Source organism: Festucalex cinctus, chromosome 14, assembly GCF_051991245.1.
Source record: "Festucalex cinctus isolate MCC-2025b chromosome 14, RoL_Fcin_1.0, whole genome shotgun sequence".
Lineage (NCBI taxonomy): Eukaryota > Metazoa > Chordata > Actinopteri > Syngnathiformes > Syngnathidae > Festucalex > Festucalex cinctus.
The window spans coordinates 17186257-17208622 of record NC_135424.1 but is presented as its reverse complement, the minus strand read 5'-3'; the positions used below and the strand labels follow the sequence as shown (position 1 = coordinate 17208622).

General features: G+C 39.2%; 2 protein-coding genes across 2 annotated transcripts in view; one reads left to right on the top strand and one right to left on the bottom strand.

Moving 5' to 3' along the window:
• Nucleotides 1-20827, bottom strand: part of slc35f3b (solute carrier family 35 member F3b) — a 45600-nt gene extending 24773 nt beyond the window's left edge. Inside the window, exons 1-2 of the mRNA XM_077495827.1 lie at nt 20632-20827; nt 19337-19551 (exon numbers count right to left, since the gene is read on the bottom strand). Coding sequence (XP_077351953.1) covers nt 19337-19551; nt 20632-20729 — 313 coding nt within the window. The 5' untranslated portion in view covers nt 20730-20827. The remainder of the gene's footprint in view (nt 1-19336; nt 19552-20631) is intronic.
• On the top strand, nt 1970-12267 carry LOC144001487 (uncharacterized). The gene is made up of 6 exons (XM_077495829.1): nt 1970-2193; nt 4620-4709; nt 6658-6711; nt 7287-7412; nt 11870-11951; nt 12142-12267. Exons 1-5 carry the CDS (start codon nt 2109-2111, stop codon nt 11878-11880), a joined length of 366 nt encoding a protein of 121 aa, XP_077351955.1. The 5' UTR covers nt 1970-2108; the 3' UTR covers nt 11881-11951; nt 12142-12267.
• Nucleotides 20828-22366: the final 1539 nt, after the last annotated feature.

The following is a 22366-nucleotide window of genomic DNA, read 5'->3' as shown; positions in this document are numbered from 1 at the left end:
TTAAAAAAAAAAATGTCGAATTCGCTGGCCACATTAGGTACTCTTTCACAATGAATCTCAACAAAAGTCTCAAGTCAAGCTCAGTCAGTAAAACTCAAGTCCCACATTGTGGGACCATTACAACACGTCGAGCCTGTTCTTAAACGGAAAGTCAACCCAGAAAGAATTTCCTTACAGTGTGTTCCATGTGGCCCCACTAGTCTAAGCACGGTGTTCTGATTAATATTACATTTGCGGTATATAAATTAAGCAGTAAATTCCACCTGTTTTTATCAAATTCAGGGGTTAGCCATTTTGCCACTGGCTGTCATCTAAAAATGACATCACAGTTGTCCGACCAATCACAGCTCATTTTGGTCATGTGCCATTCGCAAGTGGAACCGTGATTGGTCTGAGCCATTAGGCGCTGACGTGTCATTTTCAGGCGACAGCAAGTGGCAAAATGGCCGCCCTCTGAGATGAAGAAAAACAGGTGGATTTTGCTGCAATATGTATTACACAAATGTAATATTAATCAGAATACCGCGATTAAACTAGTGGGACTGCAGAGAACATCCATCCATTGTCTTGACCGCTTTTTCCTCACAAGGGTCGCTGGAGCCTATCTCAGCTGGCTCTGGGCAGTAGGCGGGGGACACCCTGGACTGGTTGCCAGCCAATCGCAGGGCACACAGAGACAAACAACCATCCACACACACAAGCACACCTAGGGACAATTCGGAGCGCCCAATTAACCTGCCATGCATGTCTTTGGAATGTGGGAGGAGACCGGAGTACCCGGAGAAGACCCACGCGGGCACGGGGAGAACATGCAAACTCCACCCAGAAAGACCTGGATTCAAACCCGAGTCCCCAGAACTGGGAGGCGGACGTGCTAACCAGTCAGTCACCGTGCGGCCCCTGCATAGAACAAATTACTGTAAAGAAATTTTTTGAATTATTGACCAAGTTTCACATCACACACATCTGGACATATTTCAAGCATCCCCAGTTCAAAGCTGCGCAGTAACAAACGTTTTCAGGCCCGCAAGTCTAGTGAGAAGTTACCACATGACTGGCTTTCAAATAGCTTTGAAAGTACTTCATATCGATAATAATGTCACAGTGGTTAAATGACACTCAGCTGCACTTTCCTCCTATTATGTCATCCAACATTTTACTTATCCTGCTGATGTGTCCATTAAACCGTCCAGATAAATACATCAGTGTCACTGCTGGTAGACTGGACCTCTCTGTATTGATCTGAGATCTTTTCTCGTGAGTCAACTTTAGTCACAAAAACCTATACGACTTCAGCGGGTGAAAACATAAGAGAATATGGTCCCCTTCTCTGCAGCGTCCACATTTGTGAGAAGACTTTCTACAAGGTTTTAGAGAGTGAACGTGCTGACCTCAAGTTCTTCCACACCAAATTCAACCAAGCATGACTTAATGATTGCTGGACCCAGTCATGCTCAAACGAAAGGAGGTGTTCCCCCAATAAAGTGCGCCAAAACGTAGCTGTAATATTGAAAACGAAGAGTCAGAGGGAACTAAAGTGTCTAATGATTGATTCATGAATTGATTAAGAGATGTGTCTCAATTCTTTTGTTCCCAAAGTGTTTGTGTGCGTGTCTGAAGCGACTCTGCACTGGTGTGTGAAAGCCGCTGAGTGTGAGCACGCCTGAAGGAAGCTCCACTGAATAATTCACTACATAGACTCACCACACTCGAGCACCAATCCCCTAACCCTGTCTAACTAGGACAGGGAGCTCGAAAAAGACTCCCCGTCCTGACCAACGTTGACGTCCCTCACCAGCCACTGTATATCCCTCACTTCCACCTCCCTCACGGTTTAGCGGCGAGCACGCGCATGCATGAACGCACCGTGAACTAACGTTCAGCGGCTCGTAGGACGTTTGGTACTTTTCGTCTCGGTTTAAATCCTATTGCTGTGTGGTCACAGTGAGACATCCCATGAGTCTGTACGACTTCCACCACCTGAACAAGGGGACCATCTGTGTTTGGGAGAGACCGCTGTCAGCTTCCTCCATTAGCAGAAGAGCGAGGTGCAAGGAAAGGATGGATGAGATTGTTAAAGGATTCCAGACAGTGACTCATAGACTTTTATGTGCGAGTACGGAGGAGGATCAAACTGTTCTGGGATGCCTCATGACAACACACTCACCCACACGTGCGCGTGTGTGAATAGAGGTGAGTGTGTAGTCAAGCAAGGGCAAATAGAATTCTTTGAGGATCCTTTACTCTCAGTGCTTTACATCACCATGCTTGTATTTGAATCAACCAAACGTAAAACATAACTTGTGATGTTCATGAAAATCTGTAAATTGACAAAGAAAAAGATTAACCGCCATACATGTAATACTGAACGCAAACGTGAATTTGGAAGTAGATAGGGTGGAGGTTAACAGTTAAATTTCCGTTAAATTGGTTTATCGTATAAATCGTTATGACAACTGTGTGATTGACATACACATGACAAAATACAGGACGCCGGGACGGGACCTGCGTAATAGCGGGTCAAAACAATGAAGTTGGCAAAAGCTGCCTAGATATGTGACCCAAGGCTCAAAATCAGAACTGTCCCAGCCAAATCGGGATGTCTGGTCACCCTAGCTAGCTAGCAAAAACATTAGCCCAATTACTTGTCAACTTGATCGGCTACATTATAATGGCTCAGCAGAGAAGCTCAAACTTTTCCTCCTTGAAAAAAAAATTATAATAATAAAAAACTTGCTGACCAAATGAATGGGGCCATATGAGCAAACAAAAGACAAAAAAAAACAACATGGTCAAAAAGAAAGACACTGATTGTTTGACAGTTGTTTCAGTATCTTATTCAGCTCCCAAAATGTTTCCTTGGTCAACTGGTATCACCCCCAAAAAATCCACTTCATCTTTAAATGCAATTTTCCTCAAGGAATGTCATTATTTTTGCTCCATCCACCTAAAAAATGCAGCCGTTGTTAGCTAGCTAGCAAAAAAAAAAAAAAAAGTTAGCCTAATGTTACTTCTTCACTTGATTACGTTATAATGGCTCAGCAGAACTTTTCAAACTTTTCCTCCTTGGAAAAAAACAAACTTGCTGACCGAATTAATGGAGCAATATGAGCATACAAAAACAAACAAGGACAACATGGGGTAAAACAAAGACACTGCTTGTTTGACAGTCTTGTACAGCTCCCAAACTGTTTCTTAGGTAAACTGGTATCACCCCCCAAAAATATCCACTTCATCTTAAAATTCAAGAGGAATGAGTCTGTCTCTCAATTTTTTTTTTAGGAATGTCATTATTTTTGCTCCATCCACCTCAAATGCAGCCATGGTTAAATTTAAACCTTGCCAACTTGTCAGCAGTCCAGCCTGAAGACCACAACTGCGAGCGTGTTCTGTTTAAAAGGCAAGACTGATGAATATCGCTTATTCTCTTATCTTACTGATTCAGCAATTTTTGCCCGAGTACAACTGATATTTGGTCCTAGATCTTGTGTCAGTTTTGACTACATGAATTTGTACACATCTATGCAAAATATTTCCTTCTAGCTTTGTAAGTTCAACTACCTTTTTCACAGAGGTCATTTTGAAATAACACAATATAAAATGACCTGCTCTGCTTGAGGGATTATGCATGATTGAAGTGAATGATTACAAACTAGCTATTGCCACTGAGCGACATTGCTCTCTCTCAGTAACAAACACACAAAAGCTGCTTGCAATCATGGATAGGGTGTGTGCGCGCACCTTGAAAATATGCTATTATGTTGTGTTTGCACAGTCATATTTATTCTAGTGGCTGGTCACACACATGTGCATTGGTTTGCCCTCCAATCTACTGTCTTGTGATACCGCTTGAGTTTAGTTTTCAAATTCAATTGGAAGCCAACTGTAATGGCAATGTTTTCATTTCCTTGCTTTCTTAGCCCAAGGCTCCAAAACTGAATTTCTCTTTCGTGACATATCAATATGATGGGAAACACGTTTTTTTTGTTTTTTTCTTACTTCACCACTTGTGACTCACAGCAGCTCATTTATACAAACTATTGGGGTACTTGACTACCACACATTTATCCATAATCACTTTGCCCGACTCTTATGATTTGACCTGTGCTCACATTTCACTTTTACAAATGTGCTCCTTTCTGTAATATTTTAGACTGGATGGGCAGGGAGAAAATTGGGTGGTTTTAAAAATCAATGTTATTGATTAAGCAGACACAAACAGAGTGCTTGATGACCAAAGAACACTGGTAGTAAGAGTGAAGAAGCATCCAAATTAATAGTTGAATTAACATCATATTTTATATTTTCATAATTTACACTTCTGATCTCAGATGTCAAACTCAATATGGATACAATATGACTGTAACCATAACTCGCTGTGATGAAAACTTGCTTACTATGTGCTATAATTATTATTTTTTTGTTATGATTATGTTTTTCTCCTCCAGCATTGCTTCCACTCAAATCTATTTAGTCCAGGGGTCTCAAACTCAATTTCTGTGGAGTCCCGATGTGTCTATTACGCTTCGCCGAAAGCTGTCATGAACATTTATTTAAGGGAAAAAAAAGAAGCAAGTTTCTTGTTGATTTTGTTTGTTTGTTTGTTTGTCTATATAAAGGTTTTGGTCCACAATGCAGATGGAGCAGCAGCCAGAGGGAGCTTGGACAGCTTATCATTGGCGTCGTCTGTGCCCAGACAGTGGCTGAAGGTACTGAAGCGTTGGAGAACTTGAGACGTTGCCACTGCGTGTGCACGACTTATAGGCTTTACTGTGTCTGCACCGAACCGAACCTCCCCTAAAAAGTAACTGAAGGCCTTATTTGAAGTGCTTTAAAAGGTTTTCCTCCAACTGGATGCACACAGATTCCTGAGTTTGAATACTATCCGGCTTTGCTTTTTCTGTGCTGCACTAAGGGAAATTAACATTCAAATTAATGTTTGAACTTAAGTAGGCCTAACTTGATATACTTGACAAAATGCCGACATCTGTAATTGTTTTTGGTGAAACTGAGATGCATCATACAATATATCATGCAGGTCATCATCTACCTCTTTAGCTTTTTGAACTCTCAATTCATTTCAAGGATTAGACGTAATCGGCTTTTGCGATTGTATTGTGACAACAGCACTTGGCGGTCAATGAAAAAAGTCAATTAATTCTAATATGACTATGAATATTAATAGTGTGTTCATTAATATTAATGTGAAACGGCAAACTGGAGATTGCTTTACTCAAAGAAAAAAAAAAAGCATGATTTTGTCTCATCTTCCCAATCTAATATGTGCCTTCTGCTTTGCAAGGCAATAACGGCACAATGTAAACATGTGAGGTCTCATCTTGCAGAGAATAATATAGTAGGAAGGCTAATGCAACATATTGACTTGTCAGGGTGCAGCAGTTTATTGGATAGAATGGCTTAAAAAAACAAATCTACTTTTGTTTTTATTATTGTTATTATTTGACAAACCTCTTGTAGTGTTCTCATCAGGTTTTGCAGGTGTACCTAATATTGTGACCAATGAGAATCTATACCCGTGACAGGAAATTTCTGCTCTCAAAAGAGTCTCACCTAAAAAAAAAATACGTAGAGCCAGAGGATATGTTCAGTAAATGAACAGAGAATGAATGCAGACGCTAATGCGCGATGGCACAGCATGACAGAATCAGGTGTACTCATTCCATTAGGTTTGGCAGACGAATTGGATTCAGGAATAAAATCCAGATCCAAGTGACTCTGAAGGAGGGTTCACTGTCAGGCCTCGGATGGAAGAGTTTCTTTTACAAAGTGCGGATGTCTACAATAGCGTTTACATTTTGATGCGAGGGAAAGACCTTAATACAAATTTGAGAATGTATATTTGAATATGGATGGTGGTGCGAGAGACAAAAATAAATGGGAGCACGTATGTTTACAGAAAAGTACAGATGTAGTCTGTAATTTTAAAAAAAAGGAAACAACGTAAAGAAAACAACATAATTTTATCCAGAATGAATGAATTTTCTTTACAATACATTAGAGAGAGTACGAGCTAGTTTTTTTTTTCTGTATCAAAAGTTCATCTCACACCCTCATCCAGACTGCTGCCTTTCCAAGTAATGTGCGACTTTCTCTAAAGTGCAACCACTTCGAATGAAGTCCAGAGGCGTCTATTTAAATGGTGTCAAGCTGTAATACTTGATGACAGCTCTTGCAGTCGATCTCCACATGTTAATAAGAGAGTGCAGCAGCTCCATTAAAACCACACTCCGGGAGGAAGCAGCTTGCAACCGGCATCATCCTGCCACTCTATTTAGAGTTACATAATAAAAGAGTTATAAGAAAATATGGAGCACAATAACAGAGTAGACATAGTGTACATAAGTGTGACTAATGCATCAAATTACAAATGCTGTGTAGCAATTTCCCCTTGCGAAGATATATCTCCGTTCGTGTATTTGGCCTGCACTGGTCAAAATAACATTATGACATTCAACATTCGATCGCATACAATTGCCAATCTTGTGTGAAATGAAATGACACTATATAAAACAAAATGCCACGAGCGCCCTCTGCTGCCGAGCTCTTCGAGTGAGTCAAAAACAAATAGTTGTCTCCTGTCCGCCGCCAGAGGGCACTGTGGTCACACATATTCATTCATTCATTCTGTATTTGCAGAAATGGATGAAAGTCGGTCAAGAAGTGGAGCACAAACTGGGACAGAGATGACAGGTGTGTGGACCCACACAACACACACAACACAATGTCATGTATCATCCATACCCATGTACAAGTCAGATTTTATGTATTTTATTTTTCTATATTTAATTGTAATGTTAATGTTCAAACTTTGTATTGTTAAAGTTGGTCATTATTTTTATTTTGTTATTATTGTTTACTTTAACCTTTATTTGACCTAGTAAACCAGAATACTAACAAAGCTCTAAATTTGGACTTACGCACTCAAGAACAAAATCTCAAGTAAGATGTTCAGATAAAAACATCTTTTTTTAATGACGGCACCATGGTAATAATTCAAACAAAAGTGATCATCCAGCACTCAATAGTGACTAGAAAATTAAACCAACCCTGGCACGTACAGTGCTTTTGTTTGAAGATGGCAGACACCCGGGACTCTTGGTTTTTGTGTTAAATCATTTGAGTGACACGATTGAAGAATGGACAGTTGTGTCTCACCAAGGAGCAGAACTAGTTTCTCACAGATGATGGGAAGGATGAAGAGGTTAATTTTCTGCATAATGGCGGCATCATTAAGCTTCTGAGCTTGTTGGTTTGTGTCTTTGAAGTGTTCAGATGGGCCGACGGGGTCGCTCCAGTGGTCGCTTCCAACAGCCCGAGCTGCTTTCTCATCATCCCCCCGGCTAACATTCCAACTACGACAGCAGCAGGTGCTTTGGACTCTCTTCAAAAAGGTGTGTGCGTGTCTATGTGTGTGTGATCTTTTAATGAAGTGTTAATTCTCCGATGGAGAATTATTTTTCTGTGGGGCAAAAACAATTAATTCCCATCAACCCCACATGAAGTCATGTTTTTAATTCCCATTATAGTCTACTCACAAAAAGTTAGAGATATTTGGCTTTGAGGTGAATTTTCAGGAAGAATCTAAAATGTGCTAAAACTTTTACAGGTGGACTTAATGGACTTAAAATTCACCACAGATTTTGAATCCATTAATCCACCAATAAATTCCAGGTCCACTACTACATCTTTCTGTAACAATCAATCATAGCTCAATACACAGAGAGAGAGAGAGAGAGAGAGAGAGAGAGAGAGAGAGAGAAATGCACTGGTGTAAAACAATAATCCATCAAAAGTTGAAGAACAAGTCCCTTTGTTGCAACTTCAATTTGTAACATACTACACTAATACTTTAAGGCGCTTAGAACTGAAGTGAGAAAAAACTCTTCTTTTGTCCCCTTTTTCATCAAGTTCTCCATTCACTGAGGAGCAGGATAATCTGATACGCTTGTGAGCGTCTCCTGGATGCCAACGGATGACCGGTCACGCTGTCACTGCTAACAATGACACTCCAAACACACCAGACATACTGTACATCAGTTCTGCATTTACACTTCTGCCAGCACTTTCATGAAATTATGTTCCTTCAGCGCAACACAATAATGTTTAGAACCGAAAATCCCATTCTGGTTTGTTTTTCCACCCTCAAGTGTGTTGCCAAATTGAACAGAGCTCCAAAAGCTCCACACAGTAAACAAATGACAACAATGGTGTGTGTCCACCATTTTGTCTTTCTTGGCATGTCATGTTCATGACAACAAGAAAATGTTTGTTTGAACACATCACACACACTATCCAATGGGGGGGGACTATCTTATTAAATCAAATGAATTTAGAACCACAAAGCTTTCTAAAAGTACTTAATTTGGAAGGCTATATAGGAACACAAATACAAAAAGGAAGTTTTTGTTTCTTTCTCACTGGCTGCAGGCAAGCTAAACCTTCAAATTAGCCTCCAGGGACTGACATCGAGCTTACTTTTTTGATCCGGCTTATGCAATAACATTCCTGTCTTCCATGTCTGATTTAAAAAGAAATCCAATTAACTGCCAAAATAATTAAGACGAGCTAGAAAATGGTGAAGCCTTATTTTCTTCTATGAATTCACAGTGTGTTTAAACAACACAATTTATAATGGGATCTCCTGGTAAACATTTTCTCATTTATACAGAATTTGGAGTTGTAGCATTAGCTTGGATGCTAGTAGGGGTGCAAACCTGTGGGTACCTCAGGATACGATACGATATGCGATACAAGGCTCACGATAACGATTATCTCACAATTTGATGATGCCGCAATTATTGATATGTTGGTCAGGTAATAAATCCACGATAATCTACGATAAAACAACTCGACATAAACTAATGTTTTTTCAATGAGAAAATAGTTTCTTTTTTCTACCATCACTGAAACACAATATAAAAACTGGTGTCTTCTTCACACTGAGTACTTTAGTGTATTTATTTTTTTTTTCGAACAAGGGACCACTTTCTGTGAACTAATTTGTGTCTTTCTTAAACACTATTTTCATGCAGCATGTCAGTCAGTAAAAAGGCAAAACATGATATATGTTATAAAATGTTAAAATTGAAGATATAACACAGAAACGTATGCAAAACTGAGTCAGTTGCTGGTCAGATAAATGTCTTCCACAAGTCAAGGTAAGCTGATGAGTCTTCTTCGCCTGAAGACTTCCGTACATTTCCCCGCCACGCGAATGAGGTCCTCCCTCTTAGTGGCCCACCAAGTCATTGCTCAATAAGTATTGAACAATGAAGTCGTTATAGTGGCTCTATATTAACTACAAATATCGTGATACTTGCGTAGGCGTATCAATCATCTATCACGAGACAAAGTATCACGATTTATCGCAATATCGATATATATCGTCACACTCCTAGATGCTAATGCTAAAGGTTGGTGAGTTGGGTTGCCATGGCAATGCCACAAACGTTATTCTCCCCCTGATAAGCTCATGCACCATTCAGACATGTCGTACAACTACTATTGTGGTCCTTTAATTCAAACACCAATTCTGTATGAGAGGAACTTCCCAGTTAAAGCTGTAAAACTAAACATAAAACATAGAGAATGAGACGTGAATTCAATAAACGCTCTAACAAAATTAGTATCTATATGGTAATAGTTGTAAGTCATTGAATGCATTTTGATCACTTATGGTCGCAAAACATTTAGACAACATATCTAACAATATTGACAGGCATATATACTCTATCCCGATATTTTATGCTATTGTTTGTGTCATATGAAGTATTAGGTCTAAAACAAATATGAATTAGTCATCATTTATTTACTGTCAGCCTCCGGCAACATGAGTCACCCCCTGATAAGAGCGAGCACGCTGGAGGTGGTGTACTCGTTGGTTATAATATGTTTACTGCATTGTGTGCTATTTTCCTTGTTTATCTGAAAATCAGATGTGTTGATTTACAAGGAGTGGAAGACTGCTTGGATTCGCTTCGCTGTCACAAGAACGTCACCGAGCAATATCCTCCTATCAATTAAATTGCCGGCACAACCTCATTTACACCTTGCCTACTTTGTTCCCCCGTTGCTGCTCTTCCATGACCACGACGAGCTGCGTGTGACCACAGCAGATTAATTACGTCTGGGTGGGGATCATACGTCGCCGCTTCTAATTAACGCTTGATGAAAGAGGTTGAAAGGGTGCCGGCAGGACTAGACTAGCATGAAACAGCATTTCCATTAGTAGAAAAGGGTGCACTGAAATCAAGGCATGGCAGTTGCATTTGTTACTTTTGTTTCTACAATTACATCAAAGAACTCAGATACTACCAAACAAAAAACACAAGCCGCTATCTCTCAATTAAATGAAAGGTATTCCAAAAAGTGTCAAGAGCGAGTTCTCTGCTTTAAAGTTATAAAGCTGATTTGCAAAGAGCACGGGCAGGTGTGTGATTATCTATGCATCAATCTGGATTATGCATGTGATGTTATGCAACAAGCAGAGAGGGACAAAATGTCCATTTAGGGCGTATTCGAGGTATGACTTGAACTGACATGGCATTGCCTCAACAGTACATTAATGTAACCAGGAAAAAAAAGAAACATTTTCCAGTTAAATTGATTATTAACTCTGACCGCCAAAAACGTTTAATAACGATTAGCAAAATCACGATGTATGCCGCCATAAACGTTAAATGGCGTCAACTACGTTTTTTCTTTTTCTTTTTAAAATCAATGGGCAGTGCAATGTCCAAGTGCACTGCTGCCTGGTCAATGAGTTATGGAATCAAAAACACTCACTCACTATGGCCAGCAGATGGCAGCATTGGACCTCTTTTCAATGGCCTGCCGGTGTATGAAATTACAATGAAACATGACGAAATCTGATTAAATAGAACATTTTCAAGGATGACGTAAATGATCAAAGCCTTTGTCATATTAAACTTTTTTTTTTTTTGATAATGTGTGGCAGTAAAGGAGTTAAGTCCATTGTAATAATAATAATATTAATTCTGTCAAACTGTAACAAGTAATTGAGCAGTTTATGTTATGTATGTAGTACCTTTGATTGTGTCAATATACTGTACATTGAGCATTGCCACCCTAAAAGGGCCAATTTGTCATCTCCTTATTTGTGCAAGTGGTCATAATGTTGTGGCCCGTTGCTGGGCTATGTAAGATGAGCTATACCACCAATATGCTCAAAACTGAATGTTGTTATATTTTGTTTGGAAGTGATTCCAGTAATAGCAAACCTCACCCGTGTATTATTATACAAATAACTCCAACTCCAACTCATGTAGATGATCCAGTACCTCCAAATCTGTTTTCCCAAAGTCATTTGCATCTAATATTAAATATGCAAATGTGCAAGACCTTCGGGTATGGCGTGTTCCGTATATTCTGCAGCATAGCACTAAAACATGAAATAGTGTTTTAAATATGTATACAGAAGCCTAAAGAAAAATACTGTTGATTACAGTGCTTTTTTCAATTTCTCCCATTTCCTGTTTCGAGCAAAACAGTGTGAACATGGCCGTACGAGCATGCTGTCATGGCGACTCTGTTGGCGGGGATGATGCGAGTGAGCGCCAGCCTACAACTTTTTCTCCACTATGCATGAAGAGCTTTCTCTTCCAGTCGAATGCACACAGTGACAGGTTCACATCGCTGGGGAAATAAAGCATAAAATGGTTGTTTTATGCACACACTGTACTCTATCAATGCTTCTCTGGGCCACTTAAAATTCTCTACTTAACGGCAACAAATAACCCACGCCGAGACAGATTTTTCTGTGATGTTTTTCTGGCCACTATATTTTTACTCTCCCGCTCGTAATTGCCTCTTTTTCCTTCTGTTTCAGGTTTTGATTGACAGCATTTCCCAGGATGCCTTTCCGCAACCCTGCACTGCGGGTACAGACTGTGGATGACAGCAAACAAAAAGTGAGAAAAGAGAACATCGGATACCTGTATTGATTATTATTTCTCATAAATGAATGTTTAATGAGCGCATCCATACAAGCTGTTCTCATGAGAAGTTAGTAGTTTATATTATAAGTAAATATGTGATTTTGTGTCGGTAATAAATTAGAATATTTGGTGTCACCAACTTTATTCTTCTCTTCTTTCATAGCTGGTTTGCAGCAGCATTGTGTTCAGAAGATACAGTGATGTCTTGAGATAGGAGTGAGTGACACAACTTTTTTTGGAGACAGGAGCTGTCAATCAAATTTGACATATGAACGCTGCATGATGACAGGTGACTCAACTCACGACACATGAAGCAGCAGTTTGGCAGATATAATTAGGAAGTATTTTTCAAAAAGGTGCTTCAAGCATTGTATTGCAACTCTTAGTTGAAGGTTACTTTCAAGCTAAAGGTAAAACAAAAAGAATTAGACATTGTGTATTTAAAGCAACCACTTAACCGCCGATTCCTGAATGCTAACACATACGGGAAACTCCACAGGCTAACAGTTAGTATCTATATGGCGGTGTTGCTACCCTTATACGCAACTGAACCATCAGACAGATCGTATAAAAATACCCACAGGCATACATTATTATGCTGCATTCGAGGAAGGTGGGAAGTCGGACATATCCCACTTAGATTCTCCCACTTCCAACCTCAAAGCATTCGAAGCAAATGTAAACAACAAAGATGGTTGAATGCGATAAATTGTTTGTTGTTCTTGTTAACACAGTCTTTCCAAATCGTGTTGTGCTACATGAACTGATTTCAAATAAGCAACAATTCATTAATATGAATAAATATGTTTAAAATATATATAATATATATTATATATGTTTAAAATCTTGTAAATTATGTTTTGCGATTCACAGTCTGTCTCTCCATTGGGGCTTGCCATTGTCGAGTGACGTCAGATTTAAACCGGCGAAGTTGGGGTTTCCCGACTTCGCAACTCGGATGTACGAGTTCAAAGGGGCGTGCTCACTTCCTGGTATCAAATTGGAAAAGTCCGACTTCCCACTTTCCTCAAATGCAATTCTCTCAGTTCAATGGGAAAAGAGGATGAGAAGATACAATTGTTTAAAGGCAGGGTCTTCCGTTTTCACTCAGGAAGATGCACTTATTAAATACAGGATGTATAGCCATGAATTCCTTCTGAATCGACACCTCTGGGCTTCTTTTAATGTGTGGTGGTGATTTTTTGCTAAACCTCCACCCCACAGCCTGTATTTTGCCATTTTGTGTGCCATTTTTCAGGACGTTTCTGTAGACAGACAGTTGTTTAACCCTCCAGCCAAGAGTGAGTGAGTGAGTGAGTGAGTGAGTGAGTGAGTGAGTGAGTGAGTGAGTGAGTGAGTGAGTGAGTGAGTGGGAAAAAAACAAAACAAAAACAAAACCGTGCGTGCTGTCAAGTTGCCGCGGGAGTAATGTCATGCAGCCGACAAATTCGCCCCGTCCCGTCTGGCGACAGTGAGTGACACGCCCCCCGCCACCCCCCTCTCTGCGATTGGCTGTAGGGTTAAACAACTGTCTTGTCTACATCGTCCCCCTGTTGACAAAACCTACACAAAATGGCAAAATACAGGACTGAGGGGTTAGGAAAAAATCACCACCACACATTAACAGAAGCCCAGAGGTGTTGATTCAGAAGGAAATCATGGCTATACATCCTGTATTTAATAAGTGCATCTTCCTGAGTGAAAACGGAAGCCCCTGCCTGTAGCCACTTGTTGCTTGAGTGAGTTCATAACTTCTCTGAAGCAGGACAAAAAAAAAAAAATGCATGCTCGCCACACCCAAAGTAAAGTAAAAAATAGATTAAATCAAAGCACTATGTTTGGGTCCTTAGTACCAAGTTGCCACAAGATAGCACCAAAGCACTATTTTACATTGGTGCTTTTGGCGTATTTTGTTGCATTTTGGGACCGTTCAGAGAGTGCGTGCAAATCCTGCAAATAGTTGAAGGCAGTACTTCCCAAAATTAACTCAATTACATACAACAGTTTGAATCACTGCTCTGTATTAAATATATAAAACAAAAAACGTACTCACATATTGAGGAAACTTTAAAATTATGGAACATGAGTTTTTTGTGGTAAATACAGCATTTACACATTCTCGCTAGCATGCTGTTTGAAGACGGTCCAATTTTAAACACCACCGCATGTTTTAAGTACAATCTCCTGCCAAATCCTCATGAAGAACATATCCACATAACTACTTCCTCTTTCCAACAGCTTCCAGCTGAATAATAAGAACATGTTCCAATTGTCAGTCCAAGTCAGTCCTGCCTTGGCAGACCTGTCACAGTCAGGTGTAAATGACCGTATATAACTCTCCAACCTGTTCCTGCACCCTGCGTCTCATCATGACCAAAAGCTGAGCTGAAATTAGAATCCAACCTCGTTTCACGCCTCGTCAACCTCAACATTTGCACCAGAGGCGGATGCTAGCTTTGTTATAGTAAATTATATATTTATAAAAAAAAAATACAAAATAAAAAAGTTGTGTTTCTTTGTGAGCACACCTGTAGTGACAACTTGACACAAGGGAAAAAAACTATCCATTCAGTCACATGTATACTGTATGTATGTACATATAAATGAGGCTCAAACTGCAGGTTTTTGGAAAACAATGCCATTATGTTGTCAGCTGTGTGCGTGTTATCTGGTTACCATGGCAACAAGTACAGCCTATTTCACCCAGTCGATTTTCATACAAATCTGGTTTATAAACCCCTGCTACATATGTAAATGTCCCCAAGCATTAGCATATACACAAAACTTTGGCACATTAAAAGTTTGGTCTCTGCAAAAAGCAATTTTCGTTTCAATAGGGTAGAAACCTCTGAAGCAACTGTAAATGATCAGCATGAGACAACCAGGCGGCATAAATCATGCAAAATTAAAAGTGCCCGCCTCATAGCAGACAGCACCACGAGTTAGGGGGAGAAACATTTGTTTTACTAACAATGTTAACTGAACCTGAAATTGCGTAATTATATTTATTTGTCACCTGATGATTTACAGCAATGTTTTCTCTACTCCAAATGAATGATGATTCATTTGGCAAGTTAATTTAGCGGACAGGCGGTAATGGAAGCCCTTCTGATGCCATTTTGGTCTAATTCCATCGAAGCTGATGTCATCTTTCTCGCTTGTTCGATCTGACAAAAACATTTTGGGGGGAAAAGAACAGCATTTTGTCTATGACCTTTTCTTTGACATCAGACTCAACAGACAGGAAATAGAGCGCAGGTGCTTTGCTGTTTTGTGCGTCAATGTGAGTATTTGTTCATGAAATAACAACTTGTGACTTCATTGACTGCATTTCTACTTAAATCAACCTCTCACAAGCAGAGTAACGTGAGTCATATGGCTTTCTACTTGAAGTAGTGACTCACCTGCACTTTAAAAGTGAACAACATTTTTAGGTGACATTTGACACTTTCATTGAGGCAGCGTGGCGGGTGAGCGTGGGTTTGCGTGCATGTGCGTGGTCACCGCACGTCATTTCTTTTTGCTTTGGGTTGGTGGTTAATGAAATGCACTGCTCAGAAGTACTACGCACACTGGCCAAATTGCCTTACAAACTTTACTGTTACATTTCCATGGAAAGTTTTATTTATTTATTTATTTTATTTTTTTAAGATAAAATTACATTATAGTACTATTACATACTACGAGATCCCAGGACATTATCTTATAAAGTATGATGTAAAGTTCTGGGTGGGAACTTCCACTGGTTCTTGTATCTTAATGCTCACGTTATTATACTAACAGTAATAACCAGACGGCTGCATTTTCTCAGTTGAACTGTTTACTGGATGCCAGAAAGATCGAGTACACAGCTGTGGAGCCCTCTTCTATTAGTATGCGGAAGAGGAACTGATCTATTCAGAATCGTCCCTTAACTTATACTGTCTAGGCCGCCCGCCCACATGGGCGAACGGCTCAGCCTCCCCATGTGAGAATGTGTGGCTTGATGGCCTTAATTGGTTTTTACTGGATACGTATGTCAGAATGCAGACAGATAGAAAGGCGCCAAGCAAGGACAAAACAGCGACACAACGGCCTAGCTCAAGTTATCTATCTAGTCATGAAGAGCCCTAATCTAACAAATAATAACAATACTAATACCAGTATTAAATCATTCACTTGCAGCCATTTTCACTGAAGCAACCCCCTTCGTTCCCGGCTGTTTTACTGGATTTTGACTGATTTTGCAAGCCCCACAGAATATTTTGTTCTATTGCTATAAAAACATGGACCCTAAACAAAGGATTAGAGTCGCTTCTTTCATCAGGAAAAAAAAAAAGAAGTATGTTTTCATCTGTTACCGTTTTGCAGCAATTAGCATTTGAATATAGCTAATTTTCATCATTATTCACAAACCAGTTTAAAACTGGGGAAAAGAGCTTGTTGCAACATGGCCCTGGTTGATCTCGTATACTCTGCTGCCACCTGCTGGCCATTTTATGTAATAACTACCACTGCTTTAAGCGACCTCTTCAGGTCAGAAGCTGAATCAAAGCCCTCCATATGCTCTAGCATTAAAAAAAAACAACAACAAAAAAACAAATATGTTTTTGGCACCATGGCATTATTTAAAATAGAATGTATTTATACGTTTTGGGGAACACAGTTAATGTAAATATATATTTATTAAATAGAATTAAAAATAATAATAATAATAATAATAATAATTATTATTATTATTATTATTATTATTATTATTATTATTATTATTATAAATTACATTAATATTAATCTTTTCCACACAATTTTTCTAGTTACTGCATTTGCTAAATGACTTCAACTACAGCCTATGGTGATCTGCAGGTTAAACAGTCCACATGGCAAAATCATTTAATATGGAAAATAAGATCAAACAGCACAAAACAAATGTTGCCACAACTTCATGGGTGACAAGCTCCTAGCGCTCATATGCTTAATGTCAGTTTTATCAAATATTCCCCTTCTGGAACCAAATTTTGAATCATGTTTACAAATGCAGTAAGAATAGTAACAGTAAAAATAGTAATATTAATATCTTTTTTTTGCTTCTAGGCGCCCACATGTCAAGCTTAATTTGCTTTTATGCTGTAGATCAATAAAGCAGTCAATGACTTTATATTCTTAGTGCAATTATGTGAAGCAATTCTTGGAAAGGAAATCACATACAATAAGTATATTGTTGTTCTCCTTGCTGAAGTAAAGCAGCAGCTACTGTATATTGTGATGTGTGTATTGTAGATGTGTTCTCATTAGCCGTGTGAATTTAAAGAAGCCAATACACAAATATTTTAGTGTCTTATGCCTGATACATAACAACACCAGTTATGTTAAAAAGTTGCAAACAAAATCCTAATGAGCGTATTCACATGAGGTAAATGAGGGACAAAAAGGTGGAAGGCTAAATTGTGTTTAGCTGCTTCCACAATGTAAGTACAGTGTTGTTTTATCAATCACATCGAGCCAGACCCAAAGGGGTTAAGTGTTAAGCCCCTCAAAATGATGCAAATCTCTAGAAGTGACGCAGAGATTAAAAGCAAGAGAGAAGATAAAATAGAAATCTTCAAAGAATCAACAGCTCAAAGCATGGTTTCAACTGTGTGATGCCTCAAGCTTCAGTGAAGCAAACTCGCTCTGCTCGCTGCACCAACCTTGAGCAACAGTGACACTTTAAAAGACAATTTTGAAAGAATGAGTTGCAGCGAAGGATTTGGCTTCATTAGTCTAATTGTTCAATTTTGCAACTATACTGGATTGCACGGCAACTTGAGCCTGTTCCAGCTGACTGTGTGGGTAAAAAGGTGAATCACACCTGACACTGATCACTGCTCAATCACAAATACCGTACCCGAACACACTCGGGCAAGTGATGAACCATTTTTATTGATCATTTAAAATCATATCTCCAAAGAATGTGGATTTGTCGAATATATATTTAAATTGTCAAATTTCAGAAATTACTTATTTTGTTCATTAGAATCAAAACATTCAGTGCCATGGTCGAGTTATATCGTTTTATATGTTTTTTCATTGGGCTGCTATGGTTCTGTTTCGGGTTCTGATCCCCTAGTGGGAGGGGCACTTTATTATCATGGCAGTCAACAAAATTTTTATACGGCCAATCTCAAGCATACATTCAAACATTTATTAGCATATTTATTAGTGCTTCCTTTTTAGTTTTACTTTAAAATCCAGGAACCCTTGCCATTCTAGCCACATGGTGAGTTTCTTTCCCGCTTTTGGTAGTTTTAAAGCCATCCCTGTCGTCCATCCATGTTAGGTCTGTTGTACTAGCTAGCTAGTGCTAAGCTAACCTAGCAGGGTTTGTATGTCCTTGTTTGCAAACTCCCTTTGTGCTAGGACGACGTCAGAGGCCAATAGAGAAGGCAACAAAGGCATTGATATGCTGCCTAGATGGGCTTTATTGAGTGATTGCTTAATATAAAAGCTAATTTTTCGGGTGGCATCACACGACACTGTTTACACAGCACACGTTACCATTCAAACATTCCTGTGATGCTAGTACACACGTCAAATTATGCTATTCATTCTCACTCATCCAAAAATTCAGATTCGGCATTCGTTTTTAATGGCCAATTCACACTTTAATTTGAGTCAGCACCAATTCATGCACAGCCAGAGTACTGTATCTATAATAGTTAGCAGAGGTTGGGGTCTGTATTTTACTAAATTAGAAAACCCTGCAATCAAAAGCCATTCCCAATTGTTGAATTAGCTGATTTTCTAGACTGAAACCATTGTTCAGATGTTAGAGGTGTTGTTAGGGGTGTTACGAAACCAAAAACGTTTGTGTCAAACCCACTGTTTTGATTGATGTTTGTTTACACAAAAACTACTTTTCTCTGGATTTTGTCCAAAGCGGTTGAATTTCTTGAAATTTACCCACTTGCTACCGACTACTATCCACTTATTGAACACCAGAAAAACAGTAAAACCCTAAAACACAATAAAGACACTCATGCAGAACCTGATGTCATCCACAGCTCTCACCTATCACTCACATGCAGATTCGCAGATGTCACATGCCAACCCAACCACGCCCCACCTTTTAAAGGCATAATCATGTATCCAAAGCAGACATCATAATGTACAGTACACATTCTATTTTTGTTTATTTTAATTGGTTTAAATGTATTTTAATAAGTGTACATGTGTTTGAGGCATAAGACGTGTAAATGATCCCTCTCAATATTGCAATTTTCACCAATTGCCTCTTTGCTCCACTCACAACAAACATATTCAAATAACCACATATGTAAACTTTAGCTCCCTCGCCTTATATCATCTGTGCACATGCAGTATTCCAACACTATTGGACTCACTCTTGTAGCTGGCACTCCAAGGCTGGTATCCATAGTATCCAGTGATCCGCAGTATTCGCTCCTCTATGGATGCACTGTTGATGTCCTCGACCGAGCGGGAAGACTTGAGGTCCTCTTTGATGGCCTCGTCCACCACAAGATACTTGAGCTGTCTGAGCTGCGGGCTGATGTCCGAAAGCCTTCTGGGGCTCACTTCGGGCGACTTGCGCATCCCGCTGGGAAGAGAACGGAGCAAAAGGGTGGAGGTGGTAGCGAAAGGGATCCTGTATATTTGGACGAGTTCTTGACGAGATAGGATCTGTCTCTGGTTACAAAGAGTGGAGCTTAGTATTGTATGTTGAACAAATAAAGCCCACCCCGCATTTCCACTCATGTACTGTACAGAAATCATCATCCTTCACTGGCTCAGCCGTTGTGTGAAAGACATTAAGTGCTAGTGACTGGTGTTGCAAGCATTATACCGACCTACTATGGCTCTGCAACTCCTTTTCGAGGCTTATAGAAAACTAAGAATCAATCACAAAGTGATTTGTGACGAGGCAGATAAAATATTAGTGACGGCTCCGGGCTACCTGAGCATACTTAATGGAGGTCAGACTGCACACAGTAGCTCATGTATGTAATTGGCTTTTATGAAGAACTGCGACTGGATTTATTTCAAGCAGGTGGCATTAGACTAACACAATAATACTGTAAAATGGCCATAATAGTGCACCAATTAAGCTGCAAGGGATCATATATTTTACAGAGAGTTATTTGCTGTTATGTAACATTGCAATATAGAAAAATATGTAGGATAAACCAACCAGTCCAGGGTGTCCCCCGCCTACTGCCCAGAGCCAGCTGAGATGGGCGCCAGCACCCCCCGCGACCCTTGTGAGGACTAAGCGGTCAAGAAAATGGATGGATGGATGGATGTAGGATAAACACAATAATCGATAAAAATAAAAACATGCTAAAGTCTAAAAATATATGAATTTGTTTATTTACTTTTGATATGATGGCACCAAAGTAGAAAATAATTATAGTGCTACATAATCCCATTTAAATGAAATGACAAATGCTCCGGACTGAGTTGTATATTTTTTGTTGTATATTAGACTACTACAATTTTTTTATTCATTCATTTATTTATTCATTTATTTATTTATTTATTTATTTATTTATTTTAAATAACAATAATAATCTCTAAAATACATTCTCCTGCGCCTCACAAATATTTACCGTGCAACAGGTCCACTCAAGCACAAACATTAAAGCGCGCGCCACGCACGAATGTAAACAAAAACGCTTACATCGGCATCAAGTTGGTCGGAGGTCCAAGGTAGCACATACAGTCCCGGTGGGGCCGCCCGACCCGGTCCCACACGGTGCCCTCTCCATCCCCGTACATCCTTGGGGCCACTGCTGTGCCGGTTAACAGTGGAGAAGGATTAAGAGAAGTAACATGATGCTGCTGCAGCTTGTTACACCCGCAAACATATGCCTCGCTGACCACTTTACTACAGTACAGCTTTTCTACTATGCTCGCTGTCAACCGACGTTAGCACTGCAACAGCGCCATCTACAGGCGACATGATGCAATCCACCCTGGGAGAAGCTATACCCATTATTGTTCATAGTGTACGTCAGTAGCGCTACATTAATATTTATTTATGTAATCAATATTTAAAATAATATAGCATTAGTGTATTTGTTTACTGTTCTTCGGAATTTTTTTTTAAAATGTTATTGCTTACACTTGGAACGTGTAGTTCTATTCAGGTGTCAATATATTGTTGTTTTATGTACAGTACAGCATATTCCTACATATAAATTGCCAGTGTATATTTTGATAGTAAATATAGAAGTTATTAAATGGCAAACTTGTGATGCTATTTTTCAGCATGTTATACTCTCCCCTTACAATTTTCAAATAGGCACAGTGTGTTCCTGCAGTTCAGGATCCATTAAATACACATCATCATACTCGGGAAGGCATGAATATGGAGTGGGTGGTACAATTTTCATCATCAGACCAAAATAAATAATAATAATCAGGAAATGTCTCCAAATGAATCTCTGAAGTGCAGTGATTAAATTTAAGACTCTGCATGTTCCCTCTTCAATTGTGAAACAAGTCAGAGAGTCACACTCTATGTCGCTGTTAACTTTTACACTAATGTGCTCTGAGGATATAAACCATTTTTCATGTTTCAACATAAAAAATTGGACCAATTTTAGTCAAGCACATCTATCATTGGTCTTTTTTATTGCAGTCTAGTGGCGCTTTTATATGGCGGAAAAATATTTAGTGCCTAAAACAGTAGACCAGGGGATAGTTCTCCGTTTTACTGCCTGGTGTACTGTAAAGCCGCACAGACATCACACAAATCTTTTGTGATTTACTATAAAACTTCATAAGTGAAATATGGCAGGTACAGATCAGCAAACAGACTGCTTTTACTGGTCACGTCACACATTTGCAAAGCCACTTGTTGCTTGGTAGATTTCACGTTTGCCCCATAGAAAAAACATGTAGTAGTCTTGTTTCAATTCATATTTGAAATAATAATTGACTGACACAGAACTATTAATAAGCATGAAGTTGTAATTTTTCTAGAAGTTCACATTTTGTGTGGATTCCAATAAGTTTAGTGTTTGATATTACTGCAAACTTTTTCATACGGAAAATCAGAAGGACGCAAGTGCCATATAATGTTATGAAGAGAAATTGTTTTTAGTCCTAAAAATGGTACAAATAATATATTTTGCTTTTGCATATTTAAAAAAATGCTACAGTATAGAAACCAATTTATTTGTAATATGGCAGTAGGGCTATTATAGTTTTGGAATTTTTCATTTTTGTCATGGTTCGGTTCTCAGCCTGTTGTGCTTTTGTGTGTGTGTGTTCCAGTGCTGCCAACGAGGGGGGCGTTCCCCAGCCCCGCACCTGCATCGCGTTGACAATCAGGACTTTAAAAGGACTCCGAGCGGCACAGCAAGCCGTCGGATTATTATTTGCTCATCTTCGTGTCCAAGTGTTCTCCG